Source organism: Heterocephalus glaber, unplaced genomic scaffold (assembly GCF_053883595.1).
Source record: "Heterocephalus glaber isolate CG9 unplaced genomic scaffold, H.glaber_assembly_v1.0 deba00001781, whole genome shotgun sequence".
NCBI lineage: Eukaryota > Metazoa > Chordata > Mammalia > Rodentia > Bathyergidae > Heterocephalus > Heterocephalus glaber.
The window spans coordinates 2667821-2687242 of NW_028258467.1; the positions used below are offsets into that span (position 1 = coordinate 2667821).

The following is a 19422-nucleotide window of genomic DNA, read 5'->3' on the forward strand; positions in this document are numbered from 1 at the left end:
GGCGGGCCCAGTTGCGGACCAATCCGTGTGCCCGGCTTTGTGAGCGGCGCCGGATGTGGCCAATCGACTACGACCGCGACGCCAACTTGTCCCGGCCTCCTCCCGTTGGGGGCGGGCGGGGGTGGAGTCCTGTGCCGCGACTGGCTACGACGGTGAGATTGGCGCTTACTACCTCCAACGGGCGTGGGCGGGCCAGGATACCTGCGCGGGGCCGGGCGGGAATCGCGGCTAGGCGGCTGAAGTGGCGTGGGGCGGTGGCCGACATGTTCCAGGGTGCGGATGGCGGGGCCGGCCGGGCAGCTTCCAGGTGCGCGGGCGCGGGGCCACAGCCACGTGGCGGGCAGGGGCTGGGAGACCTCCTAAAGGTGCTGGAGCGGGGATTACCAGGTCCTCTTGGAATGCGAGTGCGCCCAGGCATCGGCGGGGCCCCGCCTCGGGAGCGCTACAGGGCGGGTGTGGCGGAGCCTTCCGGAGTCTCAGGGTCCTCTGTAGCTTCCACTTCATCGATCTTTAAGCGTGGCCGAGTTAGGGCAGCTTCCGCCAATGTTCCTGGCTGGGACCAACGGTTTGTCCCAGGTGTACTGACTGCCGGACCTTCGACTCTGTACGGCCTTAACGGGGCGGGGCGGAATGAGTCAAGTTTCGGGTGAACGTTAGCGGGTCCTCGTCCTTAGCAACTTGAGTGACCTCCACTTTCCACTTACCGTGCGTCTGAGCTGCCCGCACTGCTGCCCACAAAGTGGTGGTTGAATCGATATCCACGTGAGGGACCCTGACTTTCTGAGCTGAAGAGTAGTCATCCTTTGGAGAGGATATTGAAGAAAAATTAGACTTGGATTACGGAGAGTGAAAAGCAGCCTTTTTTATTGGACGATGGAGTGTTAATAGAAACTTCTGCCGGGGACCCGTGAGAAGCTGTGTTTTGGCTGGGGTCCTACCTGGGTGCAGGATAGGATAGCTCCTTGCCAGACTGATGCCTTGTGAATCACATTAGGTGTTGCCCTAAAGAGAATCAAGCTGCCTCTGTACGCCTACCCTTGCAGGTTTTCCTATCCTCTGACCAATCCTACATCTTCTTTTTGGTGGCAGAGGGATTATTCTCTGCTAAGGGATTTTGAAGTGTAAATGCATTGTTTTATTGTTTTAAATGCATTAATCTAAAGTCTTTTAGACTGTAAAATTGATATTTTTGGAGATTTGATTCCAAGTCAGTTTCACACAGCTTCTTCCCAAACCTAACCAATCCCCAGAAGCTTTTCTGAAACTGAGGACGAGGTATTGGAGGAAGGAGCAGGGCCTTCAAGGTGAGATCTGTGGATGTATATCAGTGGTAGAGTACTTGCCTATAATGCCCGGGGCCCTGGGTTCAATGGGCTTGATTGAAGGATTCCAAGTTGGAGTTTCCTTTTTGTTCTTTGACTCTCCAGAACCACAGTCTACTAGAGCTGTGTGGGCTTTTCTTCTTGGAAGTTCCTCCTTTTTTTCTCTTGTGTATTTTAAATATCTTTACTGAAATATGTTGAAGAGCTACTACAAAAAGAAAAATTGGAATATACCTCACATTGTGAATTTGTCCCCAAGTGTCTTCAGCTGGCTTGTACTCTCCTCCCCCGTAGTATCATAGTGATAACTGCTGCTTGGAGCTTCCAGAAGGCCACACTACACCATTGTTGTGGCCCTGATTTCATTGAAAGGCCTATTGAACTCTTGGTCTCATTTATGTGAGACCCTGCTGGGGCAGCCTTGGCACTTGCTTGACTGTTACAGGTGGTGAAACCTGTTGTGCTGGACCTCAATGCCTTTGTGATGGAGATGGCCACTGTCCTTTCCCAAGTGGCCAGGCCTCTGTACACCACAATCTCTGCCACTATTCCTTTTCTATGCTTGTTGACTCATAAAATTCATAAAAGTACACACAACAGTATTAAATATATGTAATATATTTCCACCATCCTCATACTAACATTTCATTTCAAGTAACTACCACATTCCTCCTGTGCCTGCCTGCTGATTCATTTTGGGCCTCAGCTCTTTCAGAAGTGGCCTTAAAGTTCAAAGAATACTCAGTGCCTCTGTCATGTCACTCACTTGGAACATTTAAACCACTAACTGACAGACCTGGCTTTCCCATTAACTCTGAAGCTCAGGGTAGCAGACTTGCTCTTACTAATCTTTTTTTTTCCCCCCTTTTGGGATCTGGTGCAGGGTTGCCAGTGACTGTTGCTCAGATAATGTGAGAGCCAAAGGTGACTTGAGGGATGCTAAGAGTGTAGAGTTGCAGTGTGCTGATCTGGTCTGACAGGACCCTGTGGGTTTGGAAGACAGCCATCTTCCAAATAAATCAGTAAGATAAGGATTTCAGTTCATGCTAGCATAAGACATGAAACTGAATTTAGTTTAGTTCTAAAGATTACAGGTCTCCAGCTGTTTTTCCAAAGAGATGACTAGAGGCCATGCTTGAAGGCCTTTGTAACTAAGCCTGCTTGTTGGTTGTTTTTTTAAATTTCAAACTGGGTGGTGACACTGGTTTATAATCCCAGCTGAAGCAGGAAGATGAGGTGCTTGAGCTAACCTCGGCAATTTAGTGAGACTCTGTCAGAATTTTTTAAAAAGTGATGAAGCCAGGGATTTAGTTCATTGGTTTCGCTGCCTGCTGCGCAAGCGCAAGGACCTGAGTTTGATCCCCGGTACTAAAAAAAAAAAAAGCAGTGAAGTTGCAGCTCACTGGTATTAGAGTGCTTGCTTAGCACGCACAAGGCCCTGGGTTCAATCTCTAGTACCACCAAGAAAAGAAAGAAAAAACTGTTACATTCTTCAACCCTTCAGCAGAGCCTTTTTCAGGCACGTTTGGTACATTGGATTTCCCCTTCCTCCCAAGCAGACAGGAGCAGGGCAGCAGTTCAGATACCTGCCAGTGTATCTTAGAGGCGATGCTCATTCTGTATGTCCTAATCTAAAATGAACAGTGGTTCTAGTACATTGTTGTTTTCCCCACTGTGCTGGGGATTGAACCCAGGGCTTTATACATGCTAGGCAAGTGTCCTACCAGTGATCTTACATACAGGTGGTTCTTTGTCTAATCTGGGCATTTGGGTGGTTATACAGACCTCAGGACCATAGATCGTCACTCAGCGTAGATGTCCAGTACTCGGATTGTTATCGGTAGTCCTCCCATGGTCTAAGCTCAGTGATGGCAAACTTTTTAGAACTTTCAATGATAGAAACAGCTCACTGCAGCACGTATGCAGTAGGTTTGTCACCACTGGTCTAGGCCAACACCACTCAGCAGAGGTGTAGCCACAGGTGGGATTCTATATTTTTTCAGGAGCCACATTTCAAAAAGTGGGCACAGTGGTGCATAGTTGTATTCCCAGCTACTTGGGAGGTTGAGGCAGAAGGATTGCAAGTTTAAGGCCGACTTGGGCAATAAAGCAAGATCCTGACTCCAAAAACCAAATTAAAACAAAAAGCAATAAGAACAAATTAATTTTAATAGGTTTTAATCAACCTAATATTTTTAAATTAAGTTTATTGGTACTTTTTAGGAATACATAATGATCACATTCATCATAAGGAATTTGTACCTGTACATGATATATCTTGATTCTTATTCTATTTTTTTTAAAGTAGGAAAATATTTATTGATAGGAAAGTTCCTGAGGGACAGGAGGGGTCCTGAGTGGGTAGCCCCAACCTAATAAATTTAAAATATTGTTTCAGAGTGTGATCACTATACAAGACATAGTTATAGATATCACATTCATCATCTGAAGATAATCCCTGCCTTAGAGGGTTGTGGTAAGGTTCTGATAACATGCTTCCAAGGTACTTAGAATATTGCCATATAGTAAGTACTGAACTGTAAGCTACAGTACTGAACACTACTGAATGTGTTTAGAGAACTAAACACTAGTACTATAAAATTATTAAGTTATACTGAGTGTAACTCAACTTACCTGTCTTAGGGAGACTTTAATTTTACTTATGAGAGATTATAGGAGTAATTTCAAAACATAAATTTTTAGGGGTTTTTTGGCGTAATTGAGATACATAAAGAAAATTTGCAAGGGAATTTTAATGGCAGTAAATGAAGAAACTCTTCGGGCCAGCTTTAAATAATTGTGCTATGTGATTTATCCATAGACCTTGAGGAAATACTTCTTCCCTGTCCAGCTATACCATAACCCTGCATAGTGGCAAGCTTCTAGGCTAGCCATCAGTAACTCATGTTTGTTCTATGTGTATAGAGCCATGAAACCCCCAGGAGGAGAATCTAGCAATCTTTTTGGAAGTCTGGAAGAAGCTGTTCCTTCAAACAGGCCTAATAGGATGGCATCTAATATTTTTGGACCAACTGAAGAACCTCAGAACATACCCAAGAGAACAAATCCCCCAGGTATGAACCTTTGTAAATCCGAGATCTATTGGCCTCTACCTACTCTCTTTTCTGTTGTTCTTTTTGAAAATATGTTCTATTTCTTCATATTAATCATTCCAGATATTTTCTTGTACAAGTTATCCCTTGCCTTTAGAGTTCTTCTAAAATGAAAGGAAGGCCTTCTTGCTGTCACTTTCTCTACTGACGGTGGCTTTTGGGTTTTTGGTTTTGGTTTTTTGTTGGTCTTTGTTTGTTTTTCGGTACTGGTTATTGAACCCAGGGCCTTCACACAGAGCTATATCCCCAGGCCTTTTGTAAAATTTTTTATTTTGAAATGGTCTTGCTAAGTTGCCTATACTGGATTTGAACTTGTGATCTTCTTACCTTAGCTTCCCAGAGTGCTGGGATTGTAGGATTGCACCACTGTGCTCAGCTCAAGCACTCTTGAATACTTGACAAGATTGAATGAAGTTGTTAAGGGTACCAAGATGGTTGGTGGAATTCTGGTTCCTGGACCTCTTGAGATTCCTTAAATTGCATGCAAATTATTGTGCATTCAAACATTTGTCTTAGAGGTGGAGATTATTTTTAATCTGATTTCATAGAATTGAAACTCTAGACAGAATTGGTCTAGTACACATCAGTACAGGTTTTCAGTACTTTGTTGTCTAGTGGTTGCAGAGGGAGAAAATCTTCGAAAGCCTTCTCTTATGATTCGAGGTCGGAGAGTCAGCCTTGCATGTCTTTTGTATCAGTGATAGCTGAATAGTACATGTGTGCAAGATAGAATCAAATCCGAGGCACTTGCAAGTGTGGGAGCCAGCTTACTTGGCACTTGCTTATTAGACTCATATCTAGAGTTGTCTGTAGGTCTGTTCCCATAGGATGTTGGGTTCCCTGGAGAGCACAGTGGTACCACTTTGCCCTTGTGCTCCCCAAGTGCTTTTTTGCAGTGGGAAGCTGGGGTGTCTTGGCTGCCCTTACTAAATTTCTGCAGTTTGTGGTTTTGGGTTTGTTTTCCATCCTGCCAAGTACTGTCTGAAGCCTAAAAGGCATGCAACTGCTAGTTATCTTCATCACCAAAGGGCTAGGTCCTGCCTAGTCACATAGACTTGGTCCTGCTGCCAACACTCCATTTAGGCCCTGACTGAGAAAATATGCAAAGGCAAAGAATACAGGTGACTTAATGTGTGACGTCTGTGGAAGTATTATTGGAGATTACAATTCAGTGTCTCATTTCACCTCTGTTAGAGTGTACGTGTTTTCTGATTGCCTTTTCTAGAACTTCACAAATTGTTTTCTTGCCCAGCTGACAATGATGATTCATATGTATGGCCTGTTTAGTATTTGCCAGGGACTATGGTAAGTGTTTCAAATGTGTTTCTTAGAGGCCAGGGATTTAGTTCAGTGGTTCCACTCCCTGCCTCCCAAGCGCAGGATTTGAGTTCGATCCCTGGTACCAAAACAAAACAAAAAACAAATTGCAGTCAAATGTGTTTCTTCACTTGGTCTTTCTTCACCACAACTCTAGGAGGTAGGTGGTACCACCCCTTTTATAGTGGCAGAAACTGAGTCTTGGGAATGTCTACTAGTGTGTTTGAGCCCTGTGGTTAGTTATTGGCAGAACTGGCCTTTGGATCTGGGTTTTCCTGTCTGCAGAGCTCATGCTCTAAATTTATCTCCTGAATACCTTCATTGGGATAAATTTCTCAAAATGGAATTGCTGGATCAGTGTGTTTATGAATTTTGAAAACTTACAGTTACTTGCAGAAAGTCTCTTAAAGAACTTACCCACTTTGTACCCTTAATGTGTGTGTGTATTTATTTGCACCAGTGCAGTGTTTATCTTTTGCAATTTGGTTTCTAGAAACATATATCTTGAATTTTATTGTAGTTATGGGAGAATTGGTCATCTTCTCTTGCTTTAAAACCGAATTAGTTTTTCAAGGAAAATATTGAGTAATAGACATTTGGAGTGGTTGCTTCTGTTTTGTTTTGTTTTATAGTACTGGGGATAAAACCTAGGGGCACTCTACTACTGAGCTACATGCCCAGCCCTTTAGTTTTCATTTTGAAAGAGGGTCTTGCTGTGTTGCCACACTGGGCTAGAATCTATGATCATCTTGCGTCAGCCTCCTGAGTAGCTAGGTATACATGGAGGTAAAATTACAAGTCTGTGATTTCCAGAAAATTGAGGAATATGATGACCTTGGGTGAGAGGGAAGGGACACACAGGGAGTTCCTGACAACTGGCACTGTTGTGTCTGCTCTGGCCAGTGCTGACTTGGGTTTACCTAGTAATTATTTGTGGTAGTTATGACTTGAGAGTTATTCTGTGTTCTATTTCACAGTTTCAGTTTTTTAAAAAAAATTTACAGTGTCTTTGATCATAATCTTCAAATTGTGGGATTTTTTCCTTTTAAATAAAAAAAGTTAAATGTACATATTTTTAAAATATGTAAGCGTAGTTCATTGGTACATACTTGTAATCTCAGCCACTTAGGAGTCTGAGATAGGATTGAAAGTTCAAGGCTAGCCTGGGCAGTTTAGGGAGACCTTATTTCAAAATAAACAATAAAAAAATGACTGAGGATGTAGCTTGATGGTAGTGCCCCTGGGTTTGATCTCCAGTACTTTGGAGAGAAAAAAAAATATTATCTAAGCTTTTGAGGTCTACTAGGACCAATACAACAGGGGTAAGGTCACTCTTTCCACCATGGTCCAGACACATTTGCTGGCAGGCCATGGAGTGAGACAGCTTCCCTGAACAGCTAGTATAGCCTTACTGGCAATCCTTGGTGAGTATTGTTATTACTTTTTTAAAGTTGAGAAGGTAGGACACAAGAAAGTGAAGTAAGGGGCTGAGGATTTAGCTCAGTGGTTTCATTGCCTGTTGTGCAAGTGCAAGGACCCAAGTTGGATCCCTGGTACCAAACCAAAAACAAAAACAAACAGAGAAAGTGAAGTAACTTGTCTGAGGTCATACAGTTAATGAGTGAGTGAGCAGAGACTGACCCTGGTGCTCTGGCCACAGAGCACTAGTCCTTAGCATAATGCTGTGCAGACTTTCCATGCCAAGAGTGTCTAGCATGAGAAATGTGGATCCCTAGGAGGTCCATCCCTGAGGTTCTGAAGGTTTGCAATTGCCCTGATGTTACACAAAGGTACAGGCACATATTTTCTTGCAGAGGGACTCTCACGTGTCCCTTAGTGATCCATCCCTGGAAAAAGGAGTCCCTAGTCTGAGCCTTCATTTGCTATATACTGTTATAGCCCTCTTTGCAGCTGTAGTCTGTACCCCTAGAAGCTGAGGCCTTTCAGAAGGCTGCTCTGCTTTAGGCCCCTCCCAGCAGTAGAGACCTTAAGACCCTAGCAAGAGACCAGGCTCCAGCCACATGCTCACAGCATTCTGGCTCAGGTGTGGCAGCAGCATGGTTATCTAAAAAGCAACTGTTTTAAAATGTAAAAAAAAAAAAAAAAAAAAAAAAAATCTAGGAGTGTGGTTTAGTGTGAAGACCTTGGGTTCAATCCCTAGTATCACAATTTTCTTTCTTTTCACTTTTTTTCCTCAGTTCTGGGGTGAATCCCAGGGCCTTCACACTGAGCTATATCCCCGGCCCCTTTTTGTTTTTAAATTTTGTAATTTGAGATAAGGTTAAGTAATTTACATGTAGCCACATGGCTAGCTTGGGGGATACATCTTCTTTCCTCTTGTAGATGATAACTTGGCTCACCAACACTGTGATTTTGGTAACATCTCTTGTGTTTAGCAGAGTGCTTTGTGATAGGTAGGTGTGTGGTGTGTGCTGAATGAAGACATGTCAGTTGATATCATACTGTAGCCAGCCATCTCTCTCCCTAAATGGGCATCCAGGCATTCTTGTGTATGAAGCTCCATCTGAGATGGACAGTTTCATCACAGCTTGTTAACTCACTCAGCAGCAAGGATGTTACATGTCTGTGAATTACTGATGTGTTTAGTTGTCACAGGAAGTTCCAACCAGAATGAGATCAAAAGGGCTAATAAATGTTATTTTCTGTATTACAGGTTTGCTTTGAATAGGGCATGTTATTAACTTCAGAACTCTGAACTAAACATTTAGCTCTTATAATCTACTAAAAAACTTTTTGTTTAACAAAGAAGACTTAACGTGCAGGGTTAAAGAAATTCTCGAGGGAAATTGTACTGTTTTATTCCCTCTCCTTTCTTGAGACCAGCTAAAGTCTAGACCTGAAGGCTGCAGCAGGCCCCAGGTAAAGGGGTTGGCTGGGACATAAGTCTTTGTGGGGAAGCTTTAGGGACTGATCATCCCTACCCTGTTTGCCTGGAACTCGGGACTGGCACCAGGATACTCAGAAAGGAAGTCTTTGCAGTGATGAATGTGGCAGGGAGGGTCAGATGGGTGTTTTGCTGCTCATTGTTTTGTGATTGTTTCTGCAGGAGGGAAAGGAAGTGGAATCTTTGATGAATCAACTCCTGTGCAGACCCGACACCGTCTGAACCCACCTGGTGGGAAGACTAGTGACATTTTTGGTTCCCCAGTCACTGCAACTTTACCCTTGGCACACCCAAACAAACCCAAGGTATGGCCCTGTAGGGAACAGGGAAGGGGAAGTTATTAGAACCTCTGCAGTAAGCCTTAGTCTCCTGCAAGCTGCAACAGCACAAGGCGAATTAATTAGACAGAAAAGATAGAAAAATGAAACTTACAGAAGAAGCTGAGCTTTGAGCCTGATCAATGCTGCTCTGGCAGCAAAGACGAAAGTATATTGGGAGTAACAAATGTAACAGGTGGCTCAGAGGGCAACAGGGTAGTAGATGACTTAGAGGGCAGTGAAAATCCTAGAACAATGAGGAACTATGCAGATGTAGATTTTGTTCCTCCCCAGGATGTCTTCAGCTGTTGTAATCTTGCCCTGGGCCACTGAGGTTTTAGCTGTGACTGGAGGCGAAAATGGAGAGTTGCTGGCCAGTAGGCCAGAAAACTAAGCCTAATTATAATTTTAATTGTGAAATGATTTTTCCCCAGAGTTATGTAGAACTGCTTCCTACCTGGACCCTGTTCAGATAGCAGACGTGAAAGGGGAAAAAAGAGAGCCAAGTCCTCTTTTTGAAAGGCTTGAGGGGCTGGGGATTTAGCTCAGTGGTTCCATCGCCTGACCCACAAGCTCAAGGACCTGAGTTTGATCCCAGTACCAAAAAAACAAAAAGCTCCAAGGCAGGTGTAACTCCTTATTAGGAAGAGAAAAGGTGGATGATACTGATTTTCCCAGTCATACATCATTGGGTTTGGAATCTCCCCTGAGTCACCCAGGAACATGATTAGACCTTATGATTACTGGAGCCTTAGGGGGGATCCATTTGTGTCCACAGCAACGGACACCACTGTAGGCGGTCATGCTGCAGTTTACCATGCTGCCTAAGGAGTGGTGACTAAGCACACAGCATAGGAATTTGTCCCTCATACATTTTTCACTATCCTTAATTTTGGAAAAGAAAGATGAAAGGCTCTATTTTTTTATTTTTTTATTTTTTTGTTTTTTTGAGAACAGGGTCTTACTATGTATCCCAGGCAGACCTTGAACTCAAAACTCTCCTGTCTGGGGTACCTGTGGGCTGGGATTACAGCTGTGGCCACCACACCTGGCTTTTGTTCTGTATTTCCCCACCCAAGGTCAAGGTCTTAAGCCAGGTGTGGTGGTGCACACCCTGTCTGAGAAAACCAAAACAAACGAGATTCAATGTCCTTGTACTTGTTATCTCTGAATTATGGCTAAAGCATAGCTGGGTCTCTGATGGCAATAAAGGTGCCCTTGAAATGAGATGAGCGTGGTCTCCTCACCTACAGTGCCAACTCGGAGGCTGCTGGAACATAGAAGGCCTTGTGAGACCAAAAGTGACTCCATTTTGCTAATGTGAGACCAGAATGACTCCATTTTGTCCAAAATGGAGCAGTCTCCTTTGTTCTTTCAAATTAATGATTAAATGTGCTTAATCTGGGACAAAAGACATGATCTGTAACTCAAGATTCCTAAGCTAATTACTCAGCCATCTGTTTGCCCTAGAAACAAGTGTCCCGGGCCCACTATCTATAGGACAATCTGTTAATGTGCTGACTATCCACACAAGGTGGTCATGACCATTAGTCAAGATGTCTGCTGACCATCAGCACGTGACAGTAGGCCACTAACCTTTGTCCCTATTTTCCTTGTAAAAACCTATATGTAATCCCCTTCAACCCCCAATGAGCCTAGCCAATCAGAAATCTACACTTCATACTTGCTAAATGTTAACCAATCATATGGCTGCTAATGACCAAAGCTTGCTGTAATCTCAATAAAAACCCTGCTGATTTGGAATTCAGGGCTCTCAATCTCGATCCGCTGTGTTGGTGACAATTGAGAGTCCCTGCTTAAGCTTGAATAAACAACCCTCGTGTGCTTACATCAGAAACGGCCTCCTGGTGGTCTTTGGGACTTCGCAATCTGGGCACAACAGCCTGAGCAATGTGACTTTGTTTGTTTTTTGTGGTACTGGAGATCGGGTCAGAGATCAAACTCCGGGTCATCCTTGTGCACAAGCAGGTCCTTGTACTTGCTCAGCAGGCTGCGAAACCACTGAGCTAAATCCCCTGCCCAGCAATGTGACTTTGGACATGGCCTTAGGAAGTATTGATGAGATCTGTGAACTTCCTGGTCTGAGATAGAGGGTTGACCAAAGCCAGTCCTGATTTCCCTGAATCCCAGAATCTGCACAGCCCTAGACTAAAGGTTTATTGGTTTGAATGGTGGCAGAACTTTTCCAGGGCTTCCTTTAGCCAGAACTCACAGTTATGAAAGTTAGGACTTTATTATTACCAAAATAATCAGCAGTCTCTTAAGGTATTTGCTTTTCCACCTTGTTTGTGGTGAAAAGTTAGGGTCTGATTCTCTTAAGACAAAACACATAATCATTTCTGGAGTTACTTGTGCATGGATCATTACTCCGCTGTTACTGTTTTACATTCCAGAAGATGGCACGATGCAGAGTTAAAATGAGATGTGTGAGAAAGTCTGGCCAGGCCCAGCCTGTATCTCCTGCACTGAACTGTGTGTAGTGATGTCCATTTCCAGGTTGGAGTCTTGTGGAACTTAGTGGGTACTAGATAGACTATGGTGCTGATTTCAAAGAGACCACTTGTGGGGCTCTGCCACACCTTGACTAGCCATGAAATGTCAGTAGTTCTTCACTAAGGAAGGAGCCCAAATAGCCAAACACAGGAAGGAGCTTTGGATTCATAATGTAGTGAATAGACTGAGTGGAGGAGTATGGACTGTTGGTACAACTGAGCACAGAACAAGAGGAATCAGAATAGAACTTCCTGAGTATATTAAATGTAAAAGCTTTTTTTTTTTAACTGGGGATTGAACTTGGGACCTTAAGCTTGCAAGGCAGGCAACAGGACCACTGAGCTAAATCCTTAGCCCTAAGGCTTTTTGACCAAGGAGCATCACAGAACCCCAGCCTCATTGGAGAAATTACCATTTCCAAGCTGAGGCCAACAAACAAACAAGATGATCCTAGAGTGTTGTACAATACCGGAAAGCTAGGAAGCCATCATAGACACTGGGGTGTTATTGGAAGTCTTGGGAGCCAATGTGAGAAGGATCCATGGCCTGCAGAGGAACCATTTGGTCATTATTAAATATAATAATTGCAACAGATTTCACCAACTATTTAGAATTCATAGGTTCAAAAAAATCTAATTTGATCAGACACACATGTTTAAATACCATATTATTTCTCTGGTGTGAGAAACTGAATGTGGAAATAAGGACTGAGATGTATAATGGATGTTGGGAAATGGGAAGAGGAACAAGGGAGTAAGGAGGGAAAACAGAAGGAAGAGACAAGAAAAAAATGAAAATAGAAAAAAAATGTAAACAAAGCTTTTGTACATAGGGAGGGGAGGGGGCTTGGGGATGAGATAAAATTTATTAAAAAATAAAATGTTCACTTAAAAATAAAAATTTTTTTAAACTAATTTGAGATTACTGGAAAATGTCAGAGTCAACTCATTGTTATGAAATCTAGAAGAGGATAAAATGGAGTATTTAACCAGCATTTCCTGCATGAGATATTTGTCAAGATAACCTGTACTCCAGGAACAAGGCATGCTATATACTCCTGTGAAAGGAGACTCCCAGGTTTGAGGCCAGCCTGGGTAACATTGAAACCTCAGGAAAAAAAAGGACTTCAGGTTGTAAACAAAGTAGGAATAACATAGTGTCACTGTGTGGCAAACTTGTGATAAAATTGTGATGATCATTATTGGCTGAAAACAGCACAGAATGAAACAGCCAACAGTTATGGCTTCATAATAGAAGTTCACCATGGACTACCTTTAAGGTCAGCCCAAAACTGAGCGTGCTGGTACACTTGTACTACCCAAGTACACTTGTACTTTCCAGCTACTGGGAAGGTGAGGGATGATGATTGCAAGTTTAAGGCCAGCTTGTGCAATTTAGGGAGACCCTGTCTGAAAATATAAAAGGACTAGGGGGGCCGGGGATTTAGCTCAGTGTTTCCTCCGCCTGCCTCACAACCGCAAGGTCCCGAGTTCAATCCCTGGTACTGAGGGGGAAAAAAGGACTGAGGATATAGCTCAGTGGTAAAATGATTGCTTAGCATGTGTAAGGTCCTAGATTCAATCTCCAGTACCAAAAAAACCCAATCAAGCTGGAATCATATTAGAATCAAGTATGGACACTGTACTCATCACTCAGTATAATGCAATAAGTAGGAAACTGCATAACAAATAATAGAGGGAGATCTTAGAGAAAGAGGGGCTGGAGCTATAGGTCTGTGTTCGGCTATTTGGGCTCCTTCCCTAGTGGAGAACTGCTTACCTTTAGGGCGTTTCAGGGCTAGAGTACAGTGCTTGGCTAGTGTGTGTGAGGCCCTGATTTTGATTCCAGACATTGCAGGAGGAAAAAGGAAGAGGGAGGGAAGGAAGGAGAGACCGAGAAGAGAAGATCAATACTACTTTTTGTAGAAATGGAAAACGGTACCCAAAAATTCATATCGAATTTCAAGGTGTCCCATCCTGGCCACACACCCCCCATAACCAAAACAGTCGTGAGAAAACACTGGAAGCTCATGCTTCCCAATTTCAAATCTTACTGCAAAGCAGCAGAAATGAAAACAGCATTATACTGACTTAAGGACACCCATTTTGACTAGTAGAATAGAATTTGTAGAAACCCTCAGCCAGACACAGTGGCACATGCCTGTAACTCTTGCACACTGGGTGCCTGAGGTACAGGATCAAAAGTTCAAGCCCAACCTGAGCAACTTAGTGAGACCCTGTCTCAAAATTTAAAATTAAAAGGAAAACAAGCAAACGAACTTTCATATCTATGCTGTTTTCTTTTGTTTTGTTTTTTCTACCAGGATTCCAAAAGCATAGAATGAGAAAAGAACAATTGCTTCAACAAATGGTGTTTGAAAAATTCAGTATGCACGTGGAAAAAAATAGTTGAATCTTTACACCATATAAAAAAAGAAACTCATGGGCCGGGGATTTAGCTCAGTGGTTCTGGCGCCTGCCTCGCAAGTGCAAGGTCCCAAGTTCAATCCCTGGTACCAAAAAAAAAAAAAAAAACAACAACAACAAAAAGAAACTCAAAAGTCTTCAAATTAAGAGCTGAAACTATAAAATTCTTATGAGTTTAGTGTGGTGGTACACACCTGTAATCCCAGCACTTGGGAGGCTGAGGCAGGAGGATTGCCACAAGTTTGAGGCCAGCTTGAACTACGTAATAACACTCTCTAAAAGAAAAAAATTCTAAGGAGAAAATACAGGGACAAATCTATGGTCTTGGATTTGGCAGTGGTTTCTTAAATAGGACACCAAAAGTACAAGCAATAAAATTAAAAATAGATTTCATTAAAATAAAAAACTGATGCATCACAAGGACACTATCAGGACAAAGACAAGCCGATGGGTGGAAATATTTGCAAATTAAACACTTGATTAAGGTTAAAAAAGATAATCCAATTCAAAAATGGGTGATAGAGTTGAATAGACATTTCTCCAAAGAAGCTTTACATACAAAAACAAAAAGCTATACATATGACAATAAGCACTTGAAAAGATGCACAACTTGTGCAGTCATCAGGGAAATGCAAATCAGGATCCATATTGAGGTACTATGTCATGCCTACTAGGATTCAATGGAAAATAACAAGTGTTGGGGATGTAGAGAAATTAGAACCCTCATACGTTGCTGGTAGGAGTGAAAAATGGTGCAGCATCTATGGAAAAGAGTTTGGCAATTCCTCAAAATGTTAAACATAGAACATTATTCAGCAATTTCACGTATCTACCCAAAAGATTTGAAAACAGGAAATGAAACAGATGCTTGCACACCTGTTTTCATAGCATTATTTACAGTAGTCAAAGGTGGAACAAACTCGTGTCTGTAAACAGACAAATGAATAAATACATGGCCATACATTTGAATGTTACGGCGTCATAAAAAGGAATGACATTTTGATAGATGCTGTAATGTCGCTGAACCTTGAAAATATGTTAGTGTTTTAAAATATGACTGATTTAAGAAATTACTATCTGAGCATGGTGGTATGTGCCTATAATCTCAACACCCTGGGAAGTTCCAGGCTAGCCTGGGCAATTTAGCAAGACCCTTTCTCAAATAAAAAAGATTGGAGGTGTAGCTCAGTGATAGAGCACTTGGCTAGCATGGGCAAATCCCTGGGTTCAGTCTCCAGTACTGCAGAAATTTTTATTTTTAGGGCCAGGGATTTAGCTCAGTGGTTCCGCTGCCAGCCTCACAAGCCCAAGGTCCTGAGTTTGATCCCCAGTACAAAAAAAAAAAATTTATTTTTAAATAACGTTAGTGCCAGGTGTGGTGGTGCATGCCTGTAATCCCAGCACTCAGGAGGCTGAGGTAGGAGGATTGCTGTGAGTTGGAGGCCAGCCTGAGCTACATAGTGAGTTCAAGGCTAGCCTGAATAACAAAACCTTATCTCAAAAAACTTTTTAAAAAAATAATAAATAAATAACATTAAAAGTACACTTAAGTTGTTCATGCCCAGGTTTTTGTTACCACTGGGATGAAGGTAGAAAGGTTCTGAATTTGGCATTGACATGATGGTTTGTCTTGTTGCAGGACCACACACTTTTGTGTGAAGGAGAAAACCCAAAATCAGAGCTAAAAGGTGAGCTGTTTCCTCCCCTTCTACATGGCTTTGCTCCGAAAGAAGAGGTGTGGTGTGCCTCAAAGAACAGAAGGATTTCTTGGCACCTCCTAAGCCCACTGACCAGTCTGGATATATGTACTGCTGAGAGGATTTAGTGTTTGAAGAAGGCTGTAGGGGGGACATGGGTACAGTTATTATAAAACCTTAGGTTTTCTATGCTACTCATTGCTAGTCAACCTAGATCTGAGACCAAGGTATTGTCTCAACAGAAGCTCATCTCTGCCCTAAAGGGTAAGGATCCAAAACCCCTAATAAACACCTGCCCACGGGTAGAGCAGACGGAATGAAGATCAGAGAGAAGAGTATAAAGAGAGGAGGAGGCAAGAGACCTGTGCATGGGGAGAGCCCCAGGCTTTGTCTCTTTCACTCAGGAGCAATTGTCTTAGGCCTCAGGCTGGAGCTCAACTTGGGAGTTGCCCCATGGTTGTCTAAGCTAAGATGCAGATCTTTCTAATGTTGGCACTGATCTCTGCCTTTGGGTCACCGTTTCTTTTAGCTGGTGACAGATACATCTGGAAATTGGTTTGGTCTTCCCGTTTGCTCAAAAAATCTGGATGAATAGTGAGTGACTAGAAACTGCCTTGCCCTTACTAAATCCCCAGATAAGGCATAGTCTCTACACTCAAAATTTTGCTTTTTATAATTCAAATAGGAGAAATGGGAATGGAGTATAATAATAATATAAATAACTTATTTAGAATAATAGATAACTTATTTAGAAGAAATCAAGGATCTTTTCCCCCTTTTGCTACTCGGGTCAGGATTGAACCCAGGGTTTCACACTGGGCTACACCTCCCCCCCTTTTTTTTCTTTAATTTTGAAATGGTACCTTGCTTAGTAAGTTGCCCCAGCTGGGTTCGAAGTTAGGGTCCCCTTAGGATCCCCTCAGCCTCCCAGAGTTCTAGGATTACAGGTTTGCTCTATCGTGCCTATCTTCGAGCAAGGTTTGTAGTAGTCAGCCCTAACTGCTCAATTCCAGAACTGCATCTGCACACTAAGTTGCCTTGGTGCAGGATGGAGAGCCTGGCCTTGTTTTCTCCCCTTTTCTTGTCACCTTCTGAATTTCTTGCTAGCTTCTCTGTGACACTGATTTCTGTTAGCACAGCTTACCTGGCAGGGCAGTGGCTGCTTCTAATGGACATTGTGCTGACTTTGTCCCACAGTTGCAACAAGCACCTCGTCACAAGAAGAGCTGGGAACAAAGGGAAGCTCAAGAGAAGTGGACCACACCAAGGAGCTGGAGCCCATGCCCACAGTCGACAACCATGAGCCCAGGTTGGGGCCACGGCCTCGCTCTCATAACAAGGTCCTGAACCCGCCTGGAGGCAAATCCAGCATCTCCTTCTACTGAGAGGCTCCTTGTAGCCAGACCAGAAACTCGAAATAGGGTATAAGATGTTACCATCTTTAGCCCAAAAGAATGGGGTGGGAGGGTTTGTGTGTGTATGAGGCTGGTTGCTCAGAGCTCTCCTGTGGTCCTGAGAACTGCACTGAAGTCCATGCCTTCCTGACTGTTGAGGGACTCATCTGTTGGGAAACAGTGGGACTCCCTTGGGGTCTACCCATTTGTTGTTGCTGATGGAGCAGAACTCTAATATGGATGAGGGGAGGGAGATGGTGCAGGGTAGCAGGAGGGTTAGATTTTCCTTTGCATCAGTGATCTGCTGACTGAGCATCTTAAAGCTTTTGAAAGAAAACATGACAATCTGTCTATTTCTGTGGGACAGAGGAAATAAGCATGAGCAGAAACACTAAGGAGGCAGGGATTTAGCTCAGTGGTTCCACCGCCTGCCTCAAAAGCTCAAGGACCCGAGTTCAATCCCCGGTACAAAAAAAAAAGAAACACTAAGAAGATTTTGAAGTCTCTGTGCACCCCCTTTAGATCCTAATGGTATTTACTTGTCACCAATATGGCTCTCACTTCTGAGATTACTGTTGAACCCCAGTGTCTCCTTTTCATTTTATGCCCACTGTATCGTCCTGCACTCTTCGTTGCTCTTCCTCATCAGCAGCCAACAAAACTGAGCAGTTGTCTTCAGTCTGGTGCTCTACAGAAGGTTTTTGTGCCCTGATCCTCTGAGTTGCCCAGTTCCTGTATCTAGTTCCCTGGCCAGCTCTCATGCAGCTGTCTGCCTTTCCCTACAGGAACTTAATTGTGGTCCTTAGCATGCCAGGTTTGCTTGTGTTGTTCCTTTTTTGTTTTTCCTTTCATCAGCCTTTGTTCCTCATTGGTGATGTAGCATTCCCTTGCCAAGCCACAGCTCTTCCTACATGTGAGGCCTACTGGCCTCTGCAGGGCTTAAAATCTACTTGGTTATGTCTGAGCACTGGGCTTATTCAAACTTTTGCTGTGTTTCACTTTGTTTCTCTTTTTGGTGAAGAAGATAGTCTGAGAACCTTGGATTCTTAGGTTGACTTCTTTAACAGTATTTAAAAAAAAAACTTTTTTAAGAATCAGCTTCACAAAAATGCCTATGGACTCCATTTCTGACAACTTCCAGAAAAAAAGTCCCTTGCTTAGGCACACCAAAGAGGAAGAAGAGCTACTTGAGCCACTTTTTAAAAGCTTTGCAGAACCTCCAGGTCATATTCGCAAACATTGCTCCTTAGACCATGATGTTAATTTGGCAGCAGAGTCACAACTGTCCTTCACTAGTGAAGATACAGATCTGGCAAAAGTCATGTTGCTTCATTTATCAGGCAGAGGTAACCCTGGAAGGGCTGCAGCCTCAGTTCCCTGCTTTAAGATGACAGGAGAGGGTCAGATGGTGATGCTACTGCTCTGAATGCCTACAAAGCTCATACCAGGTGCTAGAAACCTCATCATTATTAAACTTGGAAAAGCAACAGCTCTGTGCAGTTATACTTACATTGGCCTAGCTGTTTTTAAGTGCCTGCAGTAGTACCAAGTGCTAAGCTCTACATCTTGTTCCTGGCACATTGAGGAGTCTATACATGTCAACCAAAGAGTTTCCCCCTTCAGTTGCCCTGCAGACTTTAGAGCCAGGAGACACAAATTCCAGGTGATATCATGAGAACTCAAATGGGTTGTGGTTCAAAGTCATTTATGAGAATGTCATTTGAAATTAAGGCATTAGTGTTTTCCCTTTTTTTAAAGAGTCTTAAATGATGCTTAGCTTTTTAAGTGCAAACACACTAACTTGTTTAACTTACAAGAAAGTATTCTAATAGTAATAATGAACACCATTTGTGACTGTATTTTCTCACAAAATGATCTGTGAATTCCAAATTGGGTTGCCAAGAAGAACTGTGACATTAGTATACTGCCCCTCTGTTATCAACCCAGTGCAAAGGAGGCTCCTATTTCCACCCACTGGCAGGGATTTCTGGGTGGAAATGGGGAAATGGAACTTACACCAGTGGCCTCTGGGCAGCAGAGCACCCTGCCTTGCTCTTATGTCCTTCATGCCTTATCCCCCTCTAAGCTTAGGGCCTGGGCAGTGCCCTCAGTGCCAGGAGAAGTGGCCCTGCCCAGGTAAGCCCGGCAGTGTGTTGTCACTTGGATTAGGAAAATGCTGTCTGCATCAAAGTCGCATCCTGTTCTCAATCTCCAAGCTGCATTGAGAAAATACCGATCTCGGTATTTTTATTAAGCCTTAAAACTTTTAAGTGCATTTGGTGCCAACATTTTTCTACAGCTGTATCAAAGCAAGAAACCCGTCCTCACATCACAATGTAATTTTGATAGGAACCTTTTTTATTTTTACAAGGCAGAATTGGGTAGAACAGTTGAATTAAATTTAGTAACTGAACTCA

The 19422-nt window shown here is 43.1% G+C and overlaps 1 protein-coding gene across 2 annotated transcripts; it reads left to right on the forward strand.

Moving 5' to 3' along the window:
• The first annotated feature begins 114 nt into the window (after positions 1 to 114).
• Positions 115 to 19422, forward strand: Jpt2 (Jupiter microtubule associated homolog 2). 2 transcript variants are annotated; one of them, XM_087202836.1, is made up of 5 exons: positions 115 to 152; positions 4248 to 4396; positions 8820 to 8962; positions 15554 to 15602; positions 16809 to 19422. In XM_087202836.1, the coding sequence occupies exons 2-5, from the start codon at positions 4252 to 4254 to the stop codon at positions 16994 to 16996; spliced, it is 525 nt and encodes a 174-aa protein (XP_087058962.1). In that variant the 5' UTR covers positions 115 to 152; positions 4248 to 4251; the 3' UTR covers positions 16997 to 19422. The 2 variants fall into 2 exon arrangements, with proteins under 2 accessions (XP_087058962.1, XP_004873809.2); XM_004873752.4 differs by lacking the exon at positions 115 to 152 and adding an exon at positions 168 to 307.